At 45.3% G+C, this 27,465-nt stretch overlaps 1 protein-coding gene across 1 annotated transcript in view; it reads right to left on the reverse strand.

Annotated features, from left to right (window-relative positions):
• Positions 1-27,465, reverse strand: part of CFAP157 (cilia and flagella associated protein 157) — a 261,513-nt gene that overhangs the window by 210,828 nt on the left and 23,220 nt on the right. Inside the window, exon 2 of the mRNA XM_069609140.1 lies at positions 22,219-22,490. Within this exon, the coding sequence (XP_069465241.1) occupies positions 22,219-22,490 (272 nt within the window). The remainder of the gene's footprint in view (positions 1-22,218; positions 22,491-27,465) is intronic.

The raw sequence follows: 27,465 nt of genomic DNA on the forward strand, positions 1-27,465 counted from the left end.
CCATCAGCTCCCCAAAACGGCATTCTCATGGTTTCAGGAGCAATAGGGGCATTTTTTTTAAGCATTTTTTTAACCTGGGTTCAGGGTCTTGTCAGATGCCCGCCAGGGGCCGGGGCTCTCCTTTTCCACCCAGGGGAAGAGTTCGGTTGTGGGTGCCACCAGGCAACCCCAGCTGTCCCTGGTTTAGCCTTCCTGGAGGCACAGCTTCCACGCTACACTGCAGCCTCCCCTGCACAGTCAGGCTCAGTGTCTGGGTAGCTCTTCCTCCTCCAGGCCTTCCAGGTTCCTCTCAGCTCCTTGGGTCTCTCTCTGGCTTTTTGACACCCTCCAGCACCCCCAGCTTTCTCAAAATGCTGTTTCTGGCTGCTGCTTTTATACTCGAACATCAGCTTTCCACTGTGGATGACTTCGAACCTCTGCAACTTCGAACATTGAATCAGACCACCAGTATCTCCACACCAAACCGTTCTGGACATTGACCTGAACCGCTGGAAGCATTGCATCACTTGTCGACTCGACCCAACAGTGGCCATCGTCTCGAACCGGCTCGACCTTCGAAGCAACCCTGCTGGGCTTATCGAACTGCATTTATTGAACGTCGCCTTTGACCGCCTGGAGCTCTGTTTCGAACACAACTTGACACAGACTAGCCACCTAGACTACAGGACTCGCTGTCTTCCAACAGGGTTTGACCCGCAAAGACAACAACTCAACACCTGGTTCAACACTGCTGAACCACACAGGAACAGATTAATTTACTTTTGAGAGGCCCTGTCCTCCTGGTCCCCTTTCTGGGACTTCATGACCACTAAGCCACTCTTTTGCACCTTTTTACCAGAGACATATCCTTTTAAAAGTAATATTGTTGCAATTTCTTGCCTTTCACCTCTTCTGCAGGACTGGTTACATGTGATTTTACCAAATTAAAAAATAATGAAAACTTTTTCAACTAAACATTTTAGCAGAAAAAATACAGTATGTTTGTCTTTGTTTATAATGCCACCTCAACCGCTTCCCCACCCGGTTTAACCCCTTACCCCACCCCCGGCCCCCAATATATATTTGAAGATTTTCGGTATTTCTTTCAGCAAAAATGTTTAGATAAAATCCCTGCATACCCTTTTACATCTATATTCTGCACTTTGCCTTCTTTCCACCGGGCGGCCTTTGGTTAGTGTTCGTATAGTCAGTTATTTTGATGTTGGTGTGTTTTTGTATAGAACCTTGATTGGACATTGCTTTATTTTGGACTGTTCTACTTTGCTCCTTGGGTTGCTACTGTTATCACATTCGCAGCACTCTGGCGAAGGACTTGGTCTGTTTCCCCTTTCCAATTGGGAGAACTGTTGGTGTGTAGTAGTGTGAGGACTGAGGAGGCAGTTTTGCCACTAGTTACCCATGTAATCCTGCAGCGCAGTAGTGATTTCATCACACCTACCTATTACCTTTGCATGTATGTAGATCTGTTGTCTTGTGGTGTGGGTCACACAATATAAACATTGTTAATAAAAACAAAATAAGGGATAGAAAACTCACACAAAAGAAATTAAGTAAACATGTTTATAGGGTAAGAGAGTAGGGTAAAAGAGGTGTAACATTAAAAGAATAGCTCTAGTTCGAAGAGGCAAGGATCGGAAACAAAGAAGGGTCTCCCTTAAGTAGGATGTCTAGAGGTACATCTGGAGAACCTCTGGCCTTTTAAGGGTGGTTCTCTCACTCTTCCAAGCTCCTGTTCCTGAATATTTGGGTAACCCTGGCTTGAGCTCCCGCAAATCTCATTTTGCCATCCAAGACCCCTGGATTCAAGGCAAGGTTTTGATAAGCTCCTACAGTACCGAGGCGAACAATGGAACACCCAAAAGTGGGAATGCTTCTCAAAGAAATGATGCCAGGATAGAAGATGTAACTCAACTCCAGCAAAACTCCTGTGCCAAGAGGACCTATGGTCTACAGTCCAGTCCCAATTCTAATGCACAAAGGCCTACACATTTTAAGAGTCTCAGCGCACTTCTTGACTTTGCAGACAATCACAATGTTGATTATCACTTTCGTGACAGGACAGATAGGAAGGAGGAAGACTGTGGGTACATTTAAAGACTATGCAAAGGAAGTGAAAGAGAAGGTGGGATTCAAATGGTAATAGAGAAGCAGAACACAAGGAAGGTGAGATAGAGTAACGAGGGGGTAGAAGAAAAAGGAGGCAGATGACAATGTTACAGGCAGAATGAAGAGAGGTGAGATGAGAGGCAGTAAGACTAACAAGGAGAGTTGAACAGTTGTTGAGGTGGGGAGGAGATAAGAACCTTAGTGGAGTGGAATGAGAGAAAAGGACGAGTGTGAAAAAGATTGTAGAGGTAATATTAGCAATGTGTATTAAAAAGTAGAGTCAAAGATTATGCCTGGATTACGAGCAGTGGGGGCAAAAATGGAGAAGGGCAGGGGGAAAGAGAAGATCAGAAGGGGCCGAGGAGGGAGGGGGAGAGGGGATGGGAAAGAACAGAATTTCAGTTTTGGTGGAGTACAAGTGAAGGACATGACATGACATACATGATTGGATAGAGAGCAGACAGGAAGAAACCGTGGAGTGAGGCGGAAAATGAGGAAAAAGAGAAGATCTGCAAATCATCTTCCCCCACCACAACCATGTAACGCTCACCTGATTCTCGCAGAGGTGCCGGTCTTGACTGGGCGACTACCGTATCTTCAAAGGTGATGTGTAGCACCCGGTTGGCTCTTTGGGCTGGACCTCTGTGCACTGTATGCCTGACGTGTAGAGTAAGATGTCTTAGGTAAGTGAATGCCGAGCTCTCCATCTGCCTCGGGGCAGGGTGCTGTAGCCAGTTTCTTCACTGGATAGGTAGCGCAGGCCTCTTGACTTCAGAGGACTGCTGTCCGTCGTTTACTGCACGAACGGTAAGTTTCGAGTCATTCAAATGTCTTTTTAAAGTCTTTAGTAATGATGTCTCTTGTTTTGCAGGGTTCCGGCGATGGCGGATGACGGGCTGAAGTGAGTTGAAGATGGAGCCCGTGTGATGAATAGAAGCGCCTGGAAGCACGTGAGTAAGCGCTTGTTGCCTGCTTCACGATGCGCTCTAACTGTCTTTTTATTTTGCAAGTACGAGTTCGGAGCGGCTGCAGGGTGCCGGAATACCCACTGGATTAGATGTGGAAAGGAGTAATGGCACGTGAGTATTAAAGTTCCCCAATGTCTTTAAACGCACCTTGTTTTGTCTTTCAGATGCGGATGCAGCGCCGAAGGCCTCCGGAGCGGGCGAAGAGTTGGTAAGCTTTTGTCTTTCAGATGCCGGAATGCTAACCTGTTCTTTCTTGTCTTTATAGGTGTTGCTGAAGACTGGATTCAGGATGGTAAGCCTTTGCCTTTCAGATGCCGGAATGCTAACCTGTTCTTTCTTGTCTTTATAGGTGTTGCTGAAGACTGGATTCAGGATGGTAAGCCTTTTTTCCTTAGGCCCAGGACTGGATGCAGAAGACACGATGAGCGTCCTGCTGCAGAGGGTGCAGAATAACGCAAAGCAAGATTCATCCACCGGGTGTGGTTTAAATAGCCTCCTGTAGTGCTTAGGTGTCTCCTTCCACAGCCACGCCTAAGTAAGAAAAGAGTTCCTGGTAAGAAAAGAGTTCCTGCCTTCCAGAAGAGTTCCAGTGTTCTAAATCTAGGGAGTGGCTCCAGCCCCACCCAACAGGAAAAGTAGTTCCAAACAGAAGAGGATCAGAGGCTCAACTGGCAGGCAAGTAAGCAGCATGGTCTGCTGCAGGTAAGTCCACCCAAGCATTATGAGCCCGGCGCTTCCAGCGCTGGGACTGGGCATATTTATGAGCCTGGTGCCACTGGCGCCAGGACTGGGTCCAAAAGGTCCCAATTGGGACTGGTTGGCACTCGGAACCTGGGTTATGGATCTGCTTCCAAGGGAGTTGGGAAAACCCTGACCTTTTGGAAGCAGAGATCATGACAGTACCCCCCCTCAAGGCCCCTCCCAAACCGGGCTTCTCCGGGGGTTTTGGCTTGTCAGGAAATGTTCGGTGAAATCTTTTGATTAGGCGAGGAGCGTGGACATATTCAGCAGGTTCCCAGGATCTCTCTTGGGGGCCGTAGCCTTTCCAGTCAATTAGGTAGAATAGTTTAGATTTGGAGATCTTGGAGTCCAGAATGCTTTTGACTTCAAACTCGAGTTCTCCATCCACTAGGATAGGTTTTGGAGATTTGGTTAGTCGGGTTTGAGGTTGCACGGGTTTTAATAGAGAGACGTGGAAGACCGGATGTATCTTCATGTGTGGGGGCAAGTCCAACTTGACCGCTACTGGGTTTACTATGGTAGTGATGGAATAGGGACCAAGGTATCTTGGGTTGAATGTGCGTGGCCCTTTTAGAGGTAGATATTTGGTGGATAACCAGACTTGATCCCCTACTTGATAGTGAGGGGCTTCCTTCCGATGTTGATCTGCTCCTTTCTTGTATTGTTCTTTAGCCCTTTGAAGGTGAGAAACAGCTTCCTTAAAGGCTTGGGTGATTGTAGAATGCAGGTAGTCTACTGCTGGTGTTTCAAGATCTTGGAGGGGATCCAACTCCGAGGTTCGAGGGTGACTGCCGTACAAAAGAAAAAACGGGGTTTTCCCAGTTCCCGAGTGGACAGAGTTATTGTAGGCATACTCGGCTATCCAAAGGATATCTTTCCAAGTTTTTTCAGTTTGTTGCAGCATGCAGCGTAAATACTGTTCCAGAGTTTGATTGGTCCTCTCGGTTTGTCCGTCGGTCTGAGGGTGGTGACTGGTCGATAGTCTCACATCAATTTGAGCCGACCGACAGCAACTTCGCCAAAAATGAGAAATAAATTGACTACCTCGATCCGAAATTAGAACCGAAGGAAAACCGTGCAGTCGGACGATGTTTTCGAGAAATTCTCGGGCCAGAGTTGCTGCTGTTGGCAAGCCTTTGAGCGGAATGAAATGCGCCATCTTGGAGAATAAGTCCACGATTACTAGAATCGTATTGTATCCGGAGCATGGAGGTAGATCGGTGATGAAGTCCATAGAAAGCGTATGCCAAGGGCGAGGTGGGATGTCAATAGGGCGTAAGAGGCCTGCTGGTCTTTCCTTTTGACTCTTGTTTTGGGCGCATACTCCATAGGACATTATAAAGTCTCTGATATCTTTTTTCCAAGACGGCCACCAGAAGTAGCGCTTGATCTTTTCTGAGGTCTTGGCTATACCGGGATGACCTTCCATTAAAGAGTCGTGATAACAAGAGATTACTTTTTTCTGTAAATCTGTGCTGGGTAGGTATAATCGTTCTTGGAAATACAATAAGTTGTCCTTTACTGCAAAGTCCTTTCCCTGCAGATGCCAATTCTGTATATCTGCTGGAGTTACAAGTTGCCTGGCTTTATCCTTAACTTCCTCTATGGATTCTGTGGCGATTACACCCAGAATTCTTTGTTCGGGAATGATTGGTACAGGTTTAGGGTTGATCAAGTGTTCTTCCACTCCCATCCGAGAAAGGGCATCGGCTTTACCGTTCTTTGTACCTGGTCGATAGGTAATTATGAAGTCAAACTCGGCAAAGAATAATGCCCAACGGAGTTGTCTAGAGGATTGGGCTTTTGCGGTTTTCAAATATTGCAGGTTTCGGTGATCCGTAATCACAGTAACGGTGTACCGGGCCCCCAGCAGATAATGCCGCCAAGCCTTAAAGGCAGACTTGATAGCCAGAAGTTTCTTGTCAGTAATCGTGTAATTGACTTCAGGAGGCGAGAATTTGCGGGACCAAAATGCCACGGAATGCAACTGATTGGTTACCGGGTCCTTTTGTGATAGAACTGCCCCAATGGCAAGGCTTGAAGCATCAGTTTCCACGAAGCAGGGGAGTTCGGGGCGAGGGTGTTTTAAGATTGGTGCAGAGATAAATTTAGTCTTCAAATCCTGGAAAGCTTGTTCCGCCTCGGTAGACCATTCAAAACGTTTGTTTTTCTTTAACAAGGCAGTGATGGGCTGGACTATTCGAGAGAACTCGGGGATAAACCTGCGGTAAAAGTTAGCGAAGCCTAACATGCTTTGCACACCTTTTACGGAGGATGGTGATGGCCATTTGAGAACTGCATCGACCTTCTTTGAATCCATACGCACCCCACCAGGTGATAATATGAATCCCAAGAATTCAACTTCAGTCACGTTGAAAACACATTTTTCCAACTTAGCGAAAAGTTTGTGTTGACGCAATCTTTCGAGGACCATTTTCACGTGTTTCCGATGTTCAGATTCCGATGAAGAATAAACGAGGATGTCGTCAATGTAAACAACAACACATACATCTATGAGCTCTCTGAGGACATCGTTCATAAAATATTGAAAGGCGGCCGGGGCATTGCAAAGTCCGAAGGGCATGACCTGATATTCAAATAGCCCATACTTGGTGCGGAAGGCCGTCTTCCATTCATCGCCCTCTTTTACTCGTACCAAGTGGTAAGCTCCTCTAAGATCCAGCTTTGTATATATGCATGCTTTTCTGACTTGGTCCAGGAGTTCAGGGATCAAAGGTAACGGATATCTATTCTTAACGGTGATCTGGTTCAGGGAGCGATAAAAGTTCTAAGGTCTCCTTCCTTTTTTGGAACGAAGAACAAAGCTGAAGAAGCAGGGGACTTGGAAGGACGAATACACCCATTTGCCAGGTATTGATCCAGGTATTGTCGAAGGTGAAGGTTCTCAGGCTCGGTGAGGGCATAAATTCTACTACAAGGAGGAGTAGATCCAGGTATCAGGTCTATCTGGCAGTCATAAGACCTATGAGGAGGTAGAGAGTTAGCCTGATCCTTCCGGAAAACATCTTGGTATTCTAGGTATTCGGGAGGTAACTGGGGAGTCTCTGAAGAAATTGCGGCCAGTGCAACACCAGGTGGAGGGTGACAAGTAGAGACACATTCTGGAAACTGGACCGTTCTTGCTCGCCAATCGATCAGAGGATTGTGTTTCTCTAACCAAGGTATTCCTAGAATAATCTGAAACTGAGGGGCCTTGATCACATCGAACACGATCTTCTCATGGTGTCCAACTTGACTTATTAGCGTCACTTCTTGAGTGGTATGCGTTACTGGCCCGGAGGCTATCTCCGTACCATCCACCGTAGTAATGACGTCCTTTACAGCCTTGGGACAAAGAGTTAGATTCATCCTCAAAACCATTTCATGATCCACATAATTGCCGATGGCACCGCTGTCGACGTAAGCTTCAATTGCATGTAATCGATCCGGATTATCAGGGCTAATGAGGACCATAGGTATCACGAAATGCGAGGTCACGGAACTGGTTTTTACGCTCGGCAAGAGGACCTCTATTTTTGTAGGGCGAGGTCGTTTCGATGCTCAGAGTTTGTAACTTTGGTAACTGCAGCTCCTACTGCCTTGTTGGCAGGTTTCACCGGACAGTCTCGAAGAAAGTGCCCTGAGTTTCCGCAATATAGGCATAATTGCAACTGTTTCCTCCTTTCCCGCTCCCGTTGTGTTAGAGGACCTTTCAGACCCCCAATTTGCATGGATTCCCCGGAGTCTACTCCTTTGGAAGGAGTTGGCGGTTTGGAAAATACTCGAGCATCAAACTTGGAACGATCGGCCTTCCTGTTCTGCAGCCTGTGATCTATTTGAACGACCAAGTCTATGTAATCCGAACAGTCTTGTGGGGGATTCACTACTTGGGCTAAAACGTCTTTGAGCTCCCCACGTAGACCTCTATAAAACAGCGTAATCCTTTTGTCCTCAGGCCATTGAGTTTCCACTATTAGTCTATTGAAAGATGCAATATAAGCCAAAAGGTCTTGATTACCCTGTCGCAACGAAAGAAGCTCATTGTCCAAGGCCTGTCCCTGTGAATGTCTTGCGAACAGTTTTTCCATACTAAGCTGAAAGGCTTGGAAATCATGGAGAACCGGATCATCTTGATGAACTAGAGGGATCGACCAGTCTGCCGCATTGCCACTAAGGTACGAAAGTACAAAAGCTACTTTAGCTTGATCAGTTGGAAAGGCTGCTGGCCGGCATAAGAAGTGCAACCGGCACTGATTGATAAATACTGCAAACCTCTTTGGGTCACCAGAAAATCGCTCGGGCGGAGCCAGAGGTACATTCCCAGGTAGGTTGATCTGCACTGGATTCATAGAGGATGTTGAAGGAAGATTTGCCCCTGATGCGGGTAACGGGGTCTGTCCGGCTTGTGACTGTAGCACCTGTCTAGCAAGATTGTCTGTTCTCTCCTTGGAAATAATTAGTTCCCTTCTTAGAGCATTTGTTTCCTGACGAGTTGCATGCACTTCTGCCCTTAGTTCCCCCAAGTAACCGGGCTAGGGGGTCAGTATCCGAGGTTTCCATAGCGCCTGGGCGAGAGTTTTGCGGTAGGCTTTGCGTTCTGTAACGCTCACCTGATTCTCGCAGAGGCGCCGGTCTTGACTGGGCGACTACCGTATCTTCAAAGGTGATGTGTAGCACCCGGTTGGCTCTTTGGGCTGGACCTCTGTGCACTGTATGCCTGACGTGTAGAGTAAGATGTCTTAGGTAAGTGAATGCCGAGCTCTCCATCTGCCTCGGGGCAGGGTGCTGTAGCCAGTTTCTTCACTGGATAGGTAGCGCAGGCCTCTTGACTTCAGAGGACTGCTGTCCGTCGTTTACTGCACGAACGGTAAGTTTTGAGTCATTCAAATGTCTTTTTAAAGTCTTTAGTAATGATGTCTCTTGTTTTGCAGGGTTCCGGCGATGGCGGATGACGGGCTGAAGTGAGTTGAAGATGGAGCCCGTGTGATGAATAGAAGTGCCTGGAAGCACGTGAGTAAGCGCTTGTTGCCTGCTTCACGATGCGCTCTAACTGTCTTTTTATTTTGCAGGTACGAGTTCGGAGCGGCTGCAGGGTGCCGGAATACCCACTGGATTAGATGTGGAAAGGAGTAATGGCACGTGAGTATTAAAGTTCCCCAATGTCTTTAATCGCACCTTGTTTTGTCTTTCAGATGCGGATGCAGCACCGAAGGCCTCCGGAGCGTGCGAAGAGTTGGTAAGCTTTTGTCTTTCAGATGCCGGAATGCAGTATGAAGACCTCCGGAGCGCACGAAGAGTAGGTAAGCCTTTGCCTTTCCGATGCCGGAATGCTAACCTGTCCTTTCTTGTCTTTATAGGTGTTGCTGAAGACTGGATTCAGGATGGTAAGCCTTTGCCTTTCAGATGCCGGAATGCTAACCTGTTCTTTCTTGTCTTTATAGGTGTTGCTGAAGACTGGATTCAGGATGGTAAGCCTTTTTCCTTAGGCCCAGGACTGGATGCAGAAGACACGATGAGCGTCCTGCTGCAGAGGGTGCAGAATAACGCAAAGCAAGATTCATCCACCGGGTGTGGTTTAAATAGCCTCCTGTAGTGCTTAGGTGTCTCCTTCCACAGCCACGCCTAAGTAAGAAAAGAGTTCCTGGTAAGAAAAGAGTTCCTGCCTTCCAGAAGAGTTCCAGTGTTCTAAATCTAGGGAGTGGCTCCAGCCCCACCCAACAGGAAAAGTAGTTCCAAACAGAAGAGGATCAGAGGCTCAACTGGCAGGCAAGTAAGCAGCATGGTCTGCTGCAGGTAAGTCCACCCAAGCATTATGAGCCCGGCGCTTCCAGCGCTGGGACTGGGCATATTTATGAGCCTGGTGCCACTGGCGCCAGGACTGGGTCCAAAAGGTCCCAATTGGGACTGGTTGGCACTCGGAACCTGGGTTATGGATCTGCTTCCAAGGGAGTTGGGAAAACCCTGACCTTTTGGAAGCAGAGATCATGACAAACCAAGAGTCTTTGTCGTGTTTGCAAAGTTCTTTTGTTGGTGCTGTTGGCTTCACAGCTATCACGAGTATCTGGGGTGAAGCCCCAGCAAACCCCTACTGAGCTTCGTCTTCTTAAGGCCTGGCTCCTTCGAGCAGGCTCTCAATTCTAGCCTTTTCTATAAGGTTTATCCTGTCCACATTGTGACTCACTTGGCTCAGCCAATTCCCTTTCTGTAGCTCCCTCAAACTGTGGAATATTTGCCTTGACCACTTTAGGTTCTTCCTCTTTATCTATCCTACTCCTGCTCTCACTATCATCACATCAACACTCGAGAATGCAGTCCTCGCACCCTCACAGCCAGGGGGCTTGTGCCCCTCTTTATATTTATTATTTGGCACTAGAATTCTGGTTGGTGGGCCTTTTTCCACATGAGTTGAGTTGAGTTGGGGTGTGATTTGTGGCTCCACTTTCTCCCCAGGTGTAGGCCCCTTGTGTCCACTTATGTCAAGGTGTTGTGCCTGTTTTGATGAGCCAATTCGGTCATCGCAATGGCCTCTGGTCTCAGAAAGCACTACCACATCTTATTAACATGCACTAGAAGGGAGTTTGTTCTTTTTCATTCATGTTTGCTCTTCTGCCGGTGAGTGGATCTGTGGGTTGTCCTATATGCTTTCCTGGGCTTTATTTTCTCTAGGTGTCTTCCCCCTCCTCTCTCTCTCACATGAATAAAGCAATGGACACTTTCCCTCGCTCCCCATGACAGACATTTCCTGTTGGGGGACTCAGGCGGGAGTTGAAACACAAGTGATAACAGAAATTACTTTAGGGTCTGCTCGCAAGACCATGACGGGCAGTCGACACAGCCAGGTAACCTACCAGAGTTCAGGCCTTGCCCACGCCAAGACTAAGGGCCTCATTACACGGACGGCGGTAAGGGTTAACGGTCACCGTTAATGGCAACGGTGACCGTTAACCCTTACCGCCGTACTACGAGGTCCCTTTGCAGGTTGGAGGATTTAACGCCTGCTTCTTGCAGGCGTTAAAATCGAACCCGCTAAGGGACCTCGGAGCTAATTACGGCACCGCAAAATTGCGGTGCCGTAATTAGCGCCTTCCCCAGTCCCATAGAGCCCTATGGGGCAGAAATGGGAATGGGGAAGGGCAATGACGGAAAGGGGATTTACCGCCCCTCCAACCTTGGAATGGGGCGGTAAATCCCCTTTCCGCCAAGGCGGTGCCGGTATTTTACCGGCATGAGCCAAGGCGCTAATAGCGCCATGGCTCACCGCCTACCGTGTAATGAGGCCCTAAGTAGGCCACACAAGAGGAAGAAGCTGCACCTTTACATGAGCCAAATGTGGAGCATATGCTGTGGACATAATGCAGAAGAAGGGTGCATATCTGAAGGAAGACGCTACCGTTATTCCTGAGGGCTGCCAGCAGAGTCCTCGCTGGTCGGCTGCCTTTTTGTAGCAGGGGCTTTGTGGAAATGTGGACCTGGATTACTTTAGTGTATACTCTCTATAATTTGCAAGCTGGCCGTATGATTAGGCGAGGGCTGCTTGTCTCATCTCTCTCCCTGTGTGATCACTGATCACTAATGCCTGATAGGTTCTGGGTTGGCCCTTGGCCGCAACAGGCAATCCACCATCTTGGGGTCAGGTGGCCGAGGCGTGGTAGCCAACTGACTATGCTATGGTACTTCCTGACTGTGGGTGTCTCACATCTTCTCTGTTTTGCTACGTGTAGTGGTTTGCGATTCTCCTTCATTCCCATACAAAGATGAGGTTGTTTGGGGAATATGCGCACAGGACAAACCATGTGTGCACCTAGTCTCCCTAAATGGAGCTTAAAGTTGCCATTGCAATCTTCATGCATGAGTCATGGAATTTCGAGTCATTCAACACTGTACGCATTTGGTTTACCTTCAGAAAATAGTATATGTTGTTAACCTTGGACATGAGGTCGCAAATGGGGAATAGCCCTGGTGGGGTGTGGGGGTGCCACAGGATGTCTCTTCACAATTACCTTAACCAATGGGCCCAACTACTAGGATGTGGGCATGGACACAAAGAATGGATGCCCAAGTCTCTAATGACCGCCTCCCATACTAACACGATGAAACGATATGTTCCAAAACACAATATACATGCCAAGGTAGACACCCACACATGGCGATTGAACACCCCTCCCAACAGACATCAAACATCAGAAAACTGCACCTCTCCAATGAACCTATAGGTCTCACTCTCAGGCGGAGCCGGTGCAGAGTCTCGTGAGTCTGCTTTGCCTGCTGGACTGCTACTGGAGCTTTACAGTCCTCTTTCTACCTTCATCAACTGCGAGGGGTGTGCTCATAACCCCCTGTGCTCCGCAGAGCGGCGCGGAGTCGGTGCAGAGTCTCGTGAGTCTCTGGAGGCTCAAGGGGCACAATCCCTATGGATCGAGGAAAAATATCTAAAGAGCCGTCAAGAATCATACATCACCCCTTTACCCGTCTGCAGCTGAAACGTGCTGAAGAAGGATCTGATGGAACTTTACCTGTGTCCTGGAACCGCTTTGCCGTGTCTACCACAACAGCGGGGAATCAATCAAGTAAGGAAATCCAAATCTCACTCTTCCCCAGCCGCACGCATAATATCATTGCCGTGCGTGTCAATGGAAGAACTGAGCGTGTGTGCTAGCGACGCGCGAACCATGCATGCTGCTGTTTCTTGTGCAAATCGCTCTCACAGTGAGCCAGACTGTTTCCTTTCTCCCGATACCCTATTGAATTTAAAAAAAACAGGAAATGTTACTATTAACTCTGACTTCAGAGAGAATGAAGGGGGGCCTTGTGACAGTGAAGTATGGGGAGAAGATAATGGAGTCCCGCTAAGTAATATGAACACGAATGCAAGTTATCCTTCTGGGAGTGGTGGGAGTGGTGCACAAGCACTGGGAGAGTCCTCATTTGTAGACGATGTTGTCGGCTCTGACAGAGACCAACCCCTATGCGCGCAACCCGTTGACTTGGCAGGGCCTGTATGCTTACCGGGAGCAGCCTTGTTAGCTGATGATATGCGGGGTCCAACCGCAAATCGCAACGGCTAACCTCGGAAGCTACTGGCTCATGGCTTGAATGTACAGCTGATACTACTTCCCTGATGACCATGAATCCGCACACAGGAAGTTCTTTACTGTCCCCCAAGTCTAGTGTCTCTCAACCTCTGTTAGACGCTCCCAGCCCCTCGTCTCCTAATAAAACTTCCTCCAAGGTGGAGGAAAGAGTCCTCGCCAACGAAGTTCCGATAAGTAATTTTTCTGAAATTATGACAGAAGTAGAGGAACGAGGCGCTAGAGAAGCTAAATGCAGCCATCCCTCCTTCAATTGCACCGACCCTAATGACCCGAAAACTCCTTATGAAGAAAAAAGCAATTCCTTGGCCATAGTGAATAAACTCCTCTTGGACTTAACAAAAATGAACAGTTCATTGAATACCAAATCAACATCAAATGACATTGATCCCAATAGTAGACCGATCACCATTGAAACCTGTTCCATGGCAAAAGAGCTTGAGGTTAACGCACAACCAAGTAGCGAATGCCCAAGGGGTCTTAGAAAAAGAAGACAAATTGCTTCCAGTGAATCTCCCCCCCATCCCATGCTCCCAAAATAGAAATCAACGGAAAGGAATTTCTTTGGCCCAAACCTCTCCAGCGTCACCTAGAGGTTATAGGAAAACCAACACAAGGCTGCCCATATCTTCATGTAATGAGGAGCTGTCTGACTTTTATTCTTTGGACGAATCGCTGAATGCCTCTCCTATTAGACATCAGCCTCCCAAAGGGAAACTATCCAACTACAGAAAATCCGCCTCCCAAACACTGAAAGACCTCAAGCTGCAGAATATGGTGAAAGAAGCCCTAAATGATCTTAGACCGTTTGTTTTGTCCTCGCTGACCATAGCTATGGCTCCAATGCTCAAACGTTATGAGCAATTAAATGACAATGTCAAAGATCTAACTACACTTGCAGCATTGACAAATTCCAAACTTGTAACAGCAGAATTGTCGCATAATGGAGGAAATACCAAAATGCAGGACTATATCCAAAGATTTGAAGCCTTAACCAAGGAACTTGTGGATCAGAAACGCTCAAACGTTGATGAGAAACGTCTAATGTCTGAAATAACATTAGAAGTATTAAGTCTGCTGAAACAGGCCCAACCACCAAAGAGAACGTTTGGTGAGTCCCATCCAGCTTCTTGGGAATCTGAGTCCACACCACCAACGGTAGACACCTTATCAACTGTGCGGGATGGCTGTGTCCTTCGCAATGATGATCCAGGAAAGTCGTTGAGGACAATTGCTTCACTTTCAACAATGAATGGTCAAGAGGAGGCAAATACTTCTAGGCCTCAACTAACGCAGCCGACTGTGAGTATTCCCCATAGGGTTTCCCTGGGTGATGAAAGATCTATGAGCTAGGGAGCCAATCCCTCGGATGCGACTCATTCAGATTTGTCACAGAAGTCACCACCGACTGTCCAGGTTGCTGATGTTGTTATTCGTCTGCCAGATGCAAACATTATATCACCTCTTATCGAGCAATTTGAAACCTCAATGAAACCTCCCTCAGTTACTCCATCTACTCACCCTGAAAACAATTTGTTGGATGCAAGTATCCCAGTGCCATCTACGTCTGCTAATGCTGAGGGAATTACTGGAATCTCAGAACAAGAAGCAAGCCGCTGTTCTGATACAAAAGACAAAACTTATTAAATATTCCAGAAAGCATACATTGCCGATGTAAATAAATTGCAGGAAAAAAAATCAAAGAATCAAAAATGCAAACGAAAAGGTAACAACATGGGATCAATGAAATTTTTAAGAAATCTAAAATCAGTCAATGTATTTGTTAATACAGAAAAAGCAAATGAACCATCTAAAAAAATCAATATAGATGCCCTGCAAAAGTGCCCTGATGACTCTGAACCGACAATTGTGCTAGATGAAAGCGCCGAAACTGATGAGCAAGAGCTCTTAAATTTATCAGTCTATGAAGATGTGACAAATGCTAAAATAGAGGAGGAGTCGGCACACAAAATCACAAGTCCTGTGGCCTTGGAAAAAATGGATCGGCCAAACTCTCCGAATGGAGCACCCCGAGTCAGTAACGGGCGAGTTTGTGAACTAATACTCCCGCCAACAGAACCGATTCCGTCGGCCTCCATTGAAAACGCTAACAAATTTGAAACTATGGTGGAAAAAAGAAGACGCCTGGGTGGTCGGAAAGAAGCCCCAAAAATTGGAACTGAAATTAGCTCAGCTTGCTGGAATGAGCATAGCAAAACGCAGACTGAAGAAAATGCTAAATCAAAACTTAACATGACTGATACGGCTAGTACAATTCAGCCCATCCTGAAGGATCCCAAAACACCTGCAACATCAAACGTGGTTAACAAAAACCAACGAAGTTCGCAACAAAACCTCTTCGTAAACAAAGACAAACTGGTAAAGCCTGCGAAGTATATGCTAATACTGGAAAGAATATTGGACACTAATGATGGCCTAACTTTGAATCGAAACAATGTCCTTAAACTTTTGCATCATGTTCCTGGACTTCGGTCAATAGAGTCCAATGACATTCAAACAGTGGCCTTTATCAATGACCATCAGAATGACAAAGTCGGACTGCATATAAATTCCAGACTTGTCTGTGATTCACTCCTAAATACAGTCTCGTTTCTGCTATCTTTGGGCTTCGACATCCATGAGGTCTCTCAAAATAATGTTGCAGACCCTTGTTCCTCAAAGGTAATGGTAGCAATGGATAACAATCCGTCCTCAACCTACAAGGTTACCTTTGGCAACAATGCTAACTTAAATCCTCCCAATAAAGTTGTCATTACGACACCGAACAACAAGCCAGAAATCTAAATAGCCCCCCACAGGAAAAACATTTTTTAAATTGGGAGAAAACATCAAAATTACAATTTTGGGAACAAATTCTGCAGTTGCAAGTGAGCAAAACATCGACTCACAAATTTTGGATGACAATAACACGACAAAAAATTGGAATTGGCTAGCTGGCGTTCTGGGGGGGCAATCTAGCTAATGCCTTCAAGGACGCTGTAGTCCCTACATGAATGTCCTCTCATGGAACACCCGAGGATTCATGCATTCATTTAATGAATCTAAAAAAAATCCTTTGAATCAAACAGTGATTTGTCTGCAGGAAACGTGGCTGACTCTGTGCCCATTGTCAGATGAGTATGAAATAGTCATGAACCCAGCCATAGCGAGAAAAAAAGGTCGTCCATCTGCTGGTCTAATAACAATGGTGGAAAAAAACTCGGGATGGAAAGTGAAAAGTGCCTGCAATTATACTCCATACATCCAACACACAATTGCAGAGGCTGTTTCAATGAATCCCGCGAAAAAAATCCAGCTCAACATAATCAATTTATACTGGCATCATAAAGAAGCTGGTACATACAAATTTATAAATACAGTATTGGATCTAATTGACGTGATTAATAGCGAGCAACAAGTACCCAACATAATCTGCTGTGGTGATTTTAATCTAGCATGCTTAAGGGATGTGCAAGATTCTGCAGCATCAACCACAACGCAAAAGTTGGCAGCAAAATGGTGTTCGGCCTTGCAAGAAAGAAACATAACAATGGCAAATGGGAACACTAGTGGAGATATTCCAGCACAAAAAACATGGAAAAGTGGAAAGTCATCTTCCACTATAGACTATTTCTTTATTTCTGACAATCTGAGCCAACGAGCCGTGGAACTAACGGTATTAGAAGATCCAAACAGTGACCACAGTAAGCTAACACTTACTCTGCTTTCTCCGACTGTAGTGAAACCAGACAGCTGGAGGAATCAGGTAGAAGCAGAATCTAACAGAATTTGCCTGAAAATAAAGACATTTGAGGTGAAGCGGATTACAGATTTATACTATAACCTTATAACAAACTCAACAGACTCTAGTCTTGATTACACCGTTGTATTAAAACAGTTTATGACCATCCATAATGGTTCAAAAAGACCGGACTTTGCTCCCAAACACTGCTACAATCACGAAATTGCAGTAAGAAAGAGGCAATTAAGGAAAGAGCTAAAACACCATGCACAACTCGATCTTGAGCAGCGACAGCTTGCAAAAAAAACCTCAAAGCAGCAATATAAAAACTGGCTAATTTCGCATAAATCCATCCAATGCCAACAGGATAGCGAAGCCATGTTAGCGGTGCTCAGCAACAAGAATTCAGCCGACTTTTGGAATCTGATTAACAACATGAACTGTCAACAAAGTGCAATTCAGACAAACATGGTCCCGCAAGCAGATTGGTTTACCCATTTCGATTCGGTTTACAGAAAAAACAGCTCAACAATCGAACCTAAATTTCCAAAGCTCACCAAGTGGGATTTGAGGTTCGACAAGGAGAGCATAGCACAGAGCATCCTATGAGTATCTTCTTCAAGAGCACCGGGTCCCGATGGACTTACCAACCATCTAATAAAACAAAACCCAGAGGATTGGTCTGAGTTCCTCATGCTACTGTTCACAAAGATCACGGAAGAAGCCACTATACCATCTAGCTGGCAATCAGCAATTATAATTCCCATCTTCAAGAATGGAAACAGAGCAGATCCGAAAAACTATAGGCCCATATCATTATTAGATGTCCTTGGAAAAATCTTTGCTATCCAGCTACAAAACCAACTGATAAAATGGATCGAATCTACAAAACATCTGGATCTCCGACAGACTGGTTTTGTCCGAGGCGTTGGCTGCGGCCTAAATCTGCTACTGTTGAACATTTTGAAAATGGATGCTATAAGAGCAAATAAGAAAATCTATCTTACATTCGTGGACCTATCCCAGGCATTTGATAGCATTGACCGGGAATTATTATACAAGAAAATGGCGACCTGAAACTGTCCTCTCAGTCTACTCTTGGCTATTAAAGCACTTCACACGGATACAGTGATAAGGGTGAGACTGAATCAACAAGGACTCCTCTCTGAGCCAATAAAAACTTATAGAGGAGTTAAACAGGGTTGCCCACTTGCTGCCATAATATTTAATCTGTTCATCTCAGACTTGGGGACTGCATTTGAAAATAACAATGCCTTTGCTCCAAAAATAAACGGAAATGAAGTAAATTGGCTCCTGTATGCGGACGATCTAGTCCTATTGGACTTAACACCAATAGGACTGCAACGGAAATTGCAAATCCTTGATCAATATGTCACGCAAAACGGATTAACTGTGAACTCCAAAAAATCTGTAATCCTAACTCTGCAAGATCTTCAAAAAAACAAAAAGAGAGGGGGCTTGAAAAAGTTTAAATGGAGAATTGGGAAGGAGTCCTTAAAAAGCGTTGACCAGACCATGTATCTTGGCATGTGCATTAGCTCAAGTATCAACGAGTCTCCTTGGGTTGCGAAAACAAAGGATAAATGTAAACAACTAACAGCACAGGCCTGTATACTTAACAAGAAATTTGGTAAACATTCATTAAAACCTGTCATGGACTTCTATAAAATGAAATTCATTCCGGCAATTACACATGGAGCCAATAGTGCTCTGGGATGTCCAGACACCTTATGGTCATCGCTTGAACATCACTTCTGGTCCAAAGTCTTGCGTCTCCCAATGGGCGTACCAACTGCTTGCATAAGATACGAGCTAAGTCTCTCGTCAATCAATGCAATAGTAACGTGGACCACTCTAAACGAATTTAGAAAAATAACCTCTGATCCAACTGCTCCACAATATCAGATTCTAACCAATGCAGACACAGGACCGACAAACTGCATTCTGTCCCAATGGATAATACGCTGCGACAACATCCTAAGTGATCTATGCACCAATAGAGAGTTACTTCATATGAATCCTGTCAAAGTAAAATTACTACTATGGCAACAGGATTGGATTGACACAGGTGACATACGAGGGACTCATAGAATTATGAGAACATGTCCAGCCGAAGCAAGAAAACTAAATGATCCTCAATCTTACTTGCTTAAGTTCCCAGACACTGCCCGTAGACTCCTTTATATGAAATTCCGCTTGAACCAATTCCCAACAAGAGAAATGTTGGCAATTCGACAAAAAGATGGAGCTCCAATATTGACCTGTCGCTTATGCGGGGAGGAAAATGAAACTTTGAAACACCTTACATTGTTCTGCACACAATTGCGACAGGAACGATCTATCCACTTGGGAGAACATATTGTGGCAAGACCAACCCTGTCTGCTGAGGATTGGTGGGATATGATGCATCAAGACGTGGAACGCAGCCTAACACTCGAATTGACTTTCTTTCTTGAAAAGATGATCGAAAAGATGGAAAAACATGAAAACGACATCAAAGTCGCCCTAACTTCAGCTTGAGCATTGGCAATCTAAGAGTGTTTTGGACTGCAAAGGCTCCATACTTAGTCTTATGCCTCTCCCTTTCGCTTTCCTCTAGTTTTTCTGTCCACCTTTGCCCTTATTTTCCGATTGGAGCTCCTTCTGCGGATCTTTCTTCAAGAATTAACTTTCCAATGTATTCTGAGATTTTTCTATTTTTTGAAAGGTTTGTAACAAACCAATAAAAATAATTTTAAAAAAGAAAAATAGGTCTCACTCCAACCAATGCATGCTGGTATGATGGCACCCAGCGCTCTCCTCTATACAGAGACACCTCAAGTGCTCTCAACACAAATCACTTGAAACCCCACAAGGACACAGCACAAATCAACACAGTAGCAGAGACTTCTTGCATTTTCCCTGTCTTCCCACTAACCAAATCCTGCCTCCCCTTTCAGATTCACCAGAGCCCCATGAGACCACGTACATGGTAGCGGAGCATGGTATAAACCCCAATAAGTGAACATAACACATTGCTCAGGGCGAAATACTAGTGTACATTCATGTTATCAAGGTTTTGGAAGGGGTGGCAGGGGCATTTTTGCATTCCTTAGATGCGATCATGCATTGACAAACGCTCACGTGAAGAACAAACTATCCAAAGACTGTGAGCTCTGGTAATAGAACTACATAGAATGTACTTCCCCATAATGCTTTCAAACTCTCACAGCAATGAATGGGTCTGGCCTTTGTATAGTTACTATCACATGTTAATGTGGGTATGAGGAAGGGTGGTTTCCATTTCATAGAAGGCTATTTTCCATTACCCAGCAGCATGTTTTCCATTAACGAGCATTATGTTTTCTATTACCCAGCAGCATGTTTTCCATTAACCAGCATTATGTTTTCTGTTACCCAGCAGCATGTTTCCATTAACGAGCATTATGTTTTCTATTAACCAGCAGCATGTTTTCCATTAACGAGCATTATGTTTTCTATTACCCAGCAACATGTTTTCCATTAACGAGCATCATGTTTTCTATTACCCAGCAGCATGTTTTCCATTAACCAGCATTATGTTTTCTATTAACCAGCAGCATGTTTTCCATTAACGAGCATTATGTTTTCTATTACCCAGCAGCATGTTTTCCATTAACGAGCATTATGTTTTCTATTACCCAGCAGCATGTTTCCATTAACGAGCATTATGTTTTCTATTAACCAGCAGCATGTTTTCCATTAACGAGCATTATGTTTTCTATTACCCAGCAACATGTTTTCCATTAACGAGCATCATGTTTTCTATTACCCAGCAGCATGTTTTCCATTAACCAGCATTATGTTGTCTATTACCCAGCAGCATGTTTTCCATTAACGAGCATTATGTTTTCTATTACCCAGCAGCATGTTTTCCATTAACGAGCAGCATGTTTTCTATTACCCAGCAGCATGTTTTCCATTAACCAGCATTATGTTGTCTATTACCCAGCAGCATGTTTTCCATTAACGAGCATTATGTTTTCTATTACCCAGCAGCATGTTTTCCATAAACAAGCATTATGTTTTCCCATTACCCAGCAGCATGTTTTCCATTAAAGAGCAGCATGTTTTCTATTACCCAGCAGCATGTTTTCTATTACCCAGCAGCATTTTTTCTATTAACGAGCAGCATGTTTTCTATTAACGAGCAGCATGTTTTCTATTAACGAGCAGCATGTTTTCCATTACCCAGCAGCATGTTTTCCATTACCCAGCAGCATGTTTTCTATTACCCAGCAGCATGTTTTCCATTAACGAGCATTATGTTGTCTATTACCCAGTAGCATGTTTTCCATTACCCAGCAGCTTGTTTTCCATTAACGAGCATTATGTTGTCTATTACCCAGCAGCATGTTTTCCATTAACGAGCATTATGTTTTCGATTACCCAGCAGCATGTTTTCCATTAACGAGCATTATGTTTTCTATTAACCAGCAGCATGTTTTCCATTAACGAGCAGCATGTTTTCTATTACCCAGCAGCATGTTTTCCATTAACCAGCATTATGTTGTCTATTACCCAGCAGCATGTTTTCCATTAACGAGCATTATGTTTTCTATTACCCAGCAGCATGTTTTCCATTAACGAGCAGCATGTTTTCTATTACCCAGCAGCATGTTTTCCATTAACGAGCAGCATGTTTTCTATTACCCAGCAGCATGTTTTCCATTAACGAGCATTATGTTTTCTATTAACGAGCAGCATGTTTTCCATTACCCAGCAGCATGTTTTCTATTACCCAGCAGCATGTTTTCTATTACCCAGCAGCAAGTTTTCCATTAACGAGCATTATGTTTTCTATTACCCAGCAGCATGTTTTCCATTAACAAGCATTATGTTTTCTATTACCCAGCAGCATGTTTTCCATTAACGAGCAGCATGTTTTCCATTAACGAGCAGCATGTTTTCCATTAACGAGCAGCATGTTTTCTATTACCCAGCAGCATGTTTTCTATTACCCAGCAGCATTTTTTCTATTAACGAGCAGCATTTTTTCTATTAACGAGCAGCATGTTTTCCATTACCCAGCAGCATGTTTTCTATTACCCAGCAGCATGTTTTCTATTACCCAGCAGCATGTTTTCCATTAACGAGCAGCATGTTTTCCATTAACGAGCAGCATGTTTTCCATTAACGAGCAGCATGTTTTCCATTAACGAGCATTATGTTGTCTATTACCCAGTAGCATGTTTTCCATTACCCAGCAGCTTGTTTTCCATTAACGAGCAGCATGTTTTCTATTACCCAGCAGCATGTTTTCCATTAACCAGCATTATGTTGTCTATTACCCAGCAGCATGTTTTCCATTAACGAGCATTATGTTTTCTATTACCCAGCAGCTTGTTTTCCATTAAGGAGCAGCATGTTTTCTATTACCCAGCAGCATGTTTTCCATTAACGAGCAGCATGTTTTCTATTACCCAGCAGCGTGTTTTCCATTAACGAGCAGCATGTTTTCTATTACCCAGCAGCATGTTTTCCATTACCTAGCAGCATGTTTTCTATTACCCAGCAGCATGTTTTCCATTACCTAGCAGCATGTTTTCTGCAGTGAGCTGGTCCTTGGTCTCCTGGGACTCATGCCTCAACTGAGCCAGCTGGGCTTCATATGTTTCTTTTTCGGTATCTTTGGCTAGCTGCAGGTCAGCAATCTTCTCTCCCAGGATGGTGATCTCGTCCACACGCTGGTCCAGAGTCCTCTTCAGGAAAGCCACAATCTCCTTCTTGTCCAAGGAGACCTGATCCAGCTGAGTCTGGAAGGTTTCCTCCTTCACCTGCAGCTCGTCCCATCTGCGCTGGTACCTGCGACATGAGAGATGAATAAGATGTGATCAAAGAAGTTGGCCTGTAGAGGGTGCGGCCGGCTAGAGGTGTAGTGCCCACATCCTCTCTGACTGGGCGATGGTGATGTCCCTGAAGAGAGTCTGGATAATGCACCCAGTTCAAATTCACCCCATCACACCACTTCCAGCCATGCTGGAGCCTCTGGGATTGTAGAGACTAGCAGGTCTACTCACTTGTTAAGTAGGCCTAGAACTACCTATTCACTGCCAGACTTCTACACATGGAAAATGGCGCTACCTTGTCTGATTTGAGCTAATGCCTTCAAATCCATCGGATCAGGCTTGCTTCTTGGTGCCAGTATTGTGCACAATCAATGGCCTTCCCTGTGGTCATAGTGGCATCTCTTTGAGGGCCACAGATGAGTATTAATAGGTGGCCTAGTAAATCACATGCAGTTGCCTAAATAAATGCACAGATTATCACCAGGGAACTTCCACTAAGAGATGTACTATATCAACACACAAAAGACTACACAAATAAGCTTCAAACTACAGTCCTTCTCATACAAATTCACACCCAGAAAATATTATAATATTAATAATGAGAACAATGATCCTTAAACAAAAGCAATGATCACAGCTCTGAGTGTAACATGATGGCATATTCTGAGGTAAACTGGGGGCCGAGTCTGGGTATAATTATATGGGTATTCCGTGGTACAATGAGGGCATATTCTGAGGTACTATTGGGGCATAGTCTGGGTATAATTATATGGATATTCTCTGGTACAATTAGGGCATCTTCTGAGGTACTATTAGGGCATAGTCTGGGTATAATTATATGGATATTCTCTGGTACAATTAGGGCATCTTCTGAGGTACAATGAGGGAAAAGTCTGGGTATAATTATATGGATATTTTGGAGTACAGTGAGGACATATTCTGAGGCACAATGAGGGCATAGTCTGCGGTATAACTATGTTTATTCTGGAGTACAATGAGAGATAGTCTTGGTACAATTATATGGCTATTCTGGAGTACAATGAGGGCATAGTCTGTATAATTATATGGCTACTCTGCAGTATAATTATATGGAGATTCTGGAGTACAACGAGGGCATACTCTGCAGTATATTTATATGGATATTCTGAGGTACAATGAAGAGTGCATTCACGTGGAGCCCTCCAGAAGACCCTGACCCCCAGTAACAAAGGCTACCCCATGGCATGTGCCTGGGGAGTCTAAGATGGACGCTGCCGTTTTCGGGAGAGAATACATGACCCAGCAAGCTCGAGTCAGCCTAAGAGCCCATTGGCTACGCCCTGCATTAACCTATCAGGAAGCCCCCAGCCGGCCGGCCGGCACACCAGATAAGGCCCCAATCCATCTCAGCCTATCTCCGCCTGAAGCGCTGATCCAACGACTTGGCGTCCCTTTTGCCAATTCTGCCTCTACAGAGCTGCACAAGTCCCCACCATACGAAAGGTAAGCCTGCTGCCGCCGAGGAGATGGTCCTTGTGACCAGGCCCGCAGCCAGTTCTGTGTATTCGCCTTATAGCAGCACCATTCCTCCCTCTACCAGCGCCCACCACCTTCCTCTTGCCATTTGCAATGGCCTTCCCGGCCTCTCTGCAGAATCTCTCCCCCAATGTAACTTCACAGCCTACCCCGGCCCGAAGACTTGGAGCTGCACCGACGCAGGTACTCCTGCATACTTGCCCATCCCGAACGACCTCTGCAGACACACCTAAGAGCCCAGGACCCAAGCCAGCCCAATACTAAATCACGATGACTTCAGCAGCCTGTACTGCTTCCTCGCGCTCTGTCCCTCCCATGATACTCGCCAGGAACTGAAATCTGCGCTTAAGAACGTGCCAACACCCTTCTACTCAGCCACCCTCCTCATGCGTAGGAGTCTCCATGCCTTCGTCAAGCACCAAGGCCACCTACACCGCTGATCTTCTGACCTTTTCTGTAGCTCGTATTAAACCTATGCCTCCCTGCCTGGGTCGCAGTGACATCAGACCTAAGAATACTGCCCGCAAAATCGATGCTGTATCTAATATTAGACTTGCTAAACCAAGTTCCTTTGCAAATGTGACTTTGCCCGCACCTGCTCAAGTCCCCACTATCACTATCGCCAGCATTAGACCCACCACTGGATCTGCAGCCAGTGCCACTATTAAAGGCTCTAGCTGCTATGTGACCAATCCCTATGTAACCAGTAGTCGGGTACCCTAGGGGTATTCTCCCATTTGGACCCCGAGAATCCTCTAGTCGGGTGGCCAGGGGAGGGCTGTCGCTTTTGGATCCCAACCCTGGGGGTGGACGAGCGCGGGAGGATCACCTGGGTAGGGGAGTCCGGGGTCATTCTCATGGGAATACCCTAGGTGAGACATGGTCTCCCCCTTTCTCCAGTTATCAACAATCGCACACCCCCTCTGTCTTTTTGGGGGACATCCCCCCGCACCCTATTTTTGCATAATGCTAAGAAGAATAAGCAGCAACCTGGAGGGGTGAATATCACCAGTGAAGAACCCACCAAGCCACAGAGGATAGACTACAACACTCTGACAGCAGTCTGTCCCCTTAATGAGGACAGGCAAAGTCAGGCAGACCCAACCCCGACCACACACCTGCAGACAATCAACATCACACCGGTGTATAAATGGAGGCTGCTGAGGGAGAGAAGTCAGATGCAGTGGGGAGAGCAGGAGGGAGGCTGTAAGGAAGGCCGAGACCGACAGAGGATCCCTCTTCAAATCCCAAACACCAGAAGCGAGCTGCGGAGGGTGTCTGGAGTGGAGAAGCCAAAAGGCTGGGGGCGGCCAAGGAGCTCAAAAGAAGGGACAGTGTGCTGCAACGCTGGCCCGGTGAGAAGAAGGGACTGCAGCGCAACACAGGAGCCGTGTCTCCTAAGTATTGGAATCAGGCAGACAGGACCCTGCTGGCGAGGCCTGGACAATTGCTCATTCCTTTGGGGCCAGTGCCCTAAGGGGCAGGCAGTGGAACCCTGACCGCAGCCCACAGATCCAGAAGGGCTATCTGCCAGCGCCGTACTACCTGGGTGAGTCAGAGGGAGAGGAACCCAGTGGTATGCGTGTGACTGAAGAGGGGCAGAGATCTGGATGTGGACATTTTAAGTATGAAGTTAAAAGGCAAAGGAAGAAGTGCATTCTGGAAGTTGTAGTGAACTGCTGTCTGTCTTGCCTTTGGTCCCCTCCCTTGCCTCCTCGTGCCTTGAGACACTTGTGTATAGGCGCATTATAAATGCCATATCATATCATAACTGAGAGAAAACATTCTTTTCAAGTGCACAAAAGTTACTATTGAGAAAGACAGGTTTGAGCCTGACGGAGGGAAGCCTATTTTGAACTGTGCATTTATCAGAAAGAGGATATTGGGTTATCAAAAAGTGGCAAGAAGGCGGAAGATTAACCAAGAGTACTAGAGAGAGCACATATATGAGACAACTACATTTACCAGAAAGCAATGGTACCAGGAGAGCATGTATACACTGTGTTAGTTAAGTGTGTGAGTCGAAGTGGTCATGCTGAGGTACATACCAAATCCTTGCACTTTTTTTTTTTTTTTTTTTTAAATGATATAGTTTAATGTCTTTAAACTTTTCATTTATCTGCCAGTTTAAAATAGGAAGGAATTAGTTTCTCTTTTGTTTTAGATATTAAAGTGGTGGTTTTTCTAGATTGAGAATTTCTTGTAAAAAGTGGCATATTGTCAGGATGAGTTTTCGCGATCTGCCGTTCAATATCTCCGTCCATCTTTCCTCTGTTTTCATTGTTTGTTCGTAGATCTTGTAGTATCTGCCAAATCTTATTTCCTCAGATAGGGCTGTGCATTCCATGACTAGGTGAAAGATTGTTTCAGGTTTTTCGGTATCTGAGCAAAATCGACAGAAATTATCAGATGATGGAATTTGTCTTGTTTTGGCTTGGTAGTAGCGGGTTGGAAGTATGTTCATTCTGAGCCTCAGATATGTTGCTCGAGTTTTGGCGTCAGGGAAGATGGTCAGGTATGCCGGGAGTTTGTTGATAGATCTGAGGTCTGTTATGCATTGTAAATTCAGAGAATATATTTTTTTTTTCTCTTCAAGTGTTTTTATCCAGTCGTTGTCCATTATTTTCTTTTTCGCATGCTGAGGGAGGAGTGTAAGCATTTCATGTGAAATATCTTCTGTTTGCATTCGCTGTTCTAGGCTGGCTTTCCACTTCTTCAGGATTGTATTGTTCATTGCTCCTTCTTTGGCTCTCAAGATTTCGATTGCCGGTGTTTTTTCGTCAGTAAGGAGCTTTCGGTATAAGTCCAGCTGTTTCCATAAAATTGTTGAGCCGATGGATTGTAGAGCTAATTCATGCCTGATTCTTGGCATAGGAAATGCAGGTGGAAGTTGTAGGATTTTACGCCAGAAGAGTGCCTCTAGTTTTGTCCAACAGGTCTGGTCTATTGCATGTATCATTGCCTCTGTTCCGTAAACTATTATCGGGACTACTTTTTGTTTGTAAAATGAAATTATCGGTTTGAAGGAGTATTTCCCAAATTTGCGCTGTATTGAACATCCTTGTCTTGCTAAGGATTGAGTTCGTTCTTCCAGTTTTAATGTCCACTCTTTTTCGCACTTTGATTGATTGATTAGAATGCCGAGGTATTTGAAGGTTGTTACTTCTTCTAGCTGCTTTGTATTGAGATAGATTTTCAGTTGTTTCTCATTTTTGATGTTTGATGCTCTCGTTAGTTGCATAATTTTGTTTTTTTTTGTATTGACAGTGAGTTTGTTAAGGAGTATATAAGAACTTAGTTGGTTAAGGCTGTGTTGTAACCCTGACGGTGTCTTGTCCAGTAGGATTATATCATCTGCATATGTCATTATTCTGACCGGAGTTGAGTTGATTTTTGGAGGGTTGAGCGCGTCCGTCTGCAAGTGGGTTTCAATGTCTGCAGTGTAGAGGTTATATAGAGTTGCAGCTAGGGGGCAC

This window comes from Ambystoma mexicanum, chromosome 8, assembly GCF_040938575.1.
Source record: "Ambystoma mexicanum isolate Mex_15411 chromosome 8, UKY_AmexF1_1, whole genome shotgun sequence".
NCBI lineage: Eukaryota > Metazoa > Chordata > Amphibia > Caudata > Ambystomatidae > Ambystoma > Ambystoma mexicanum.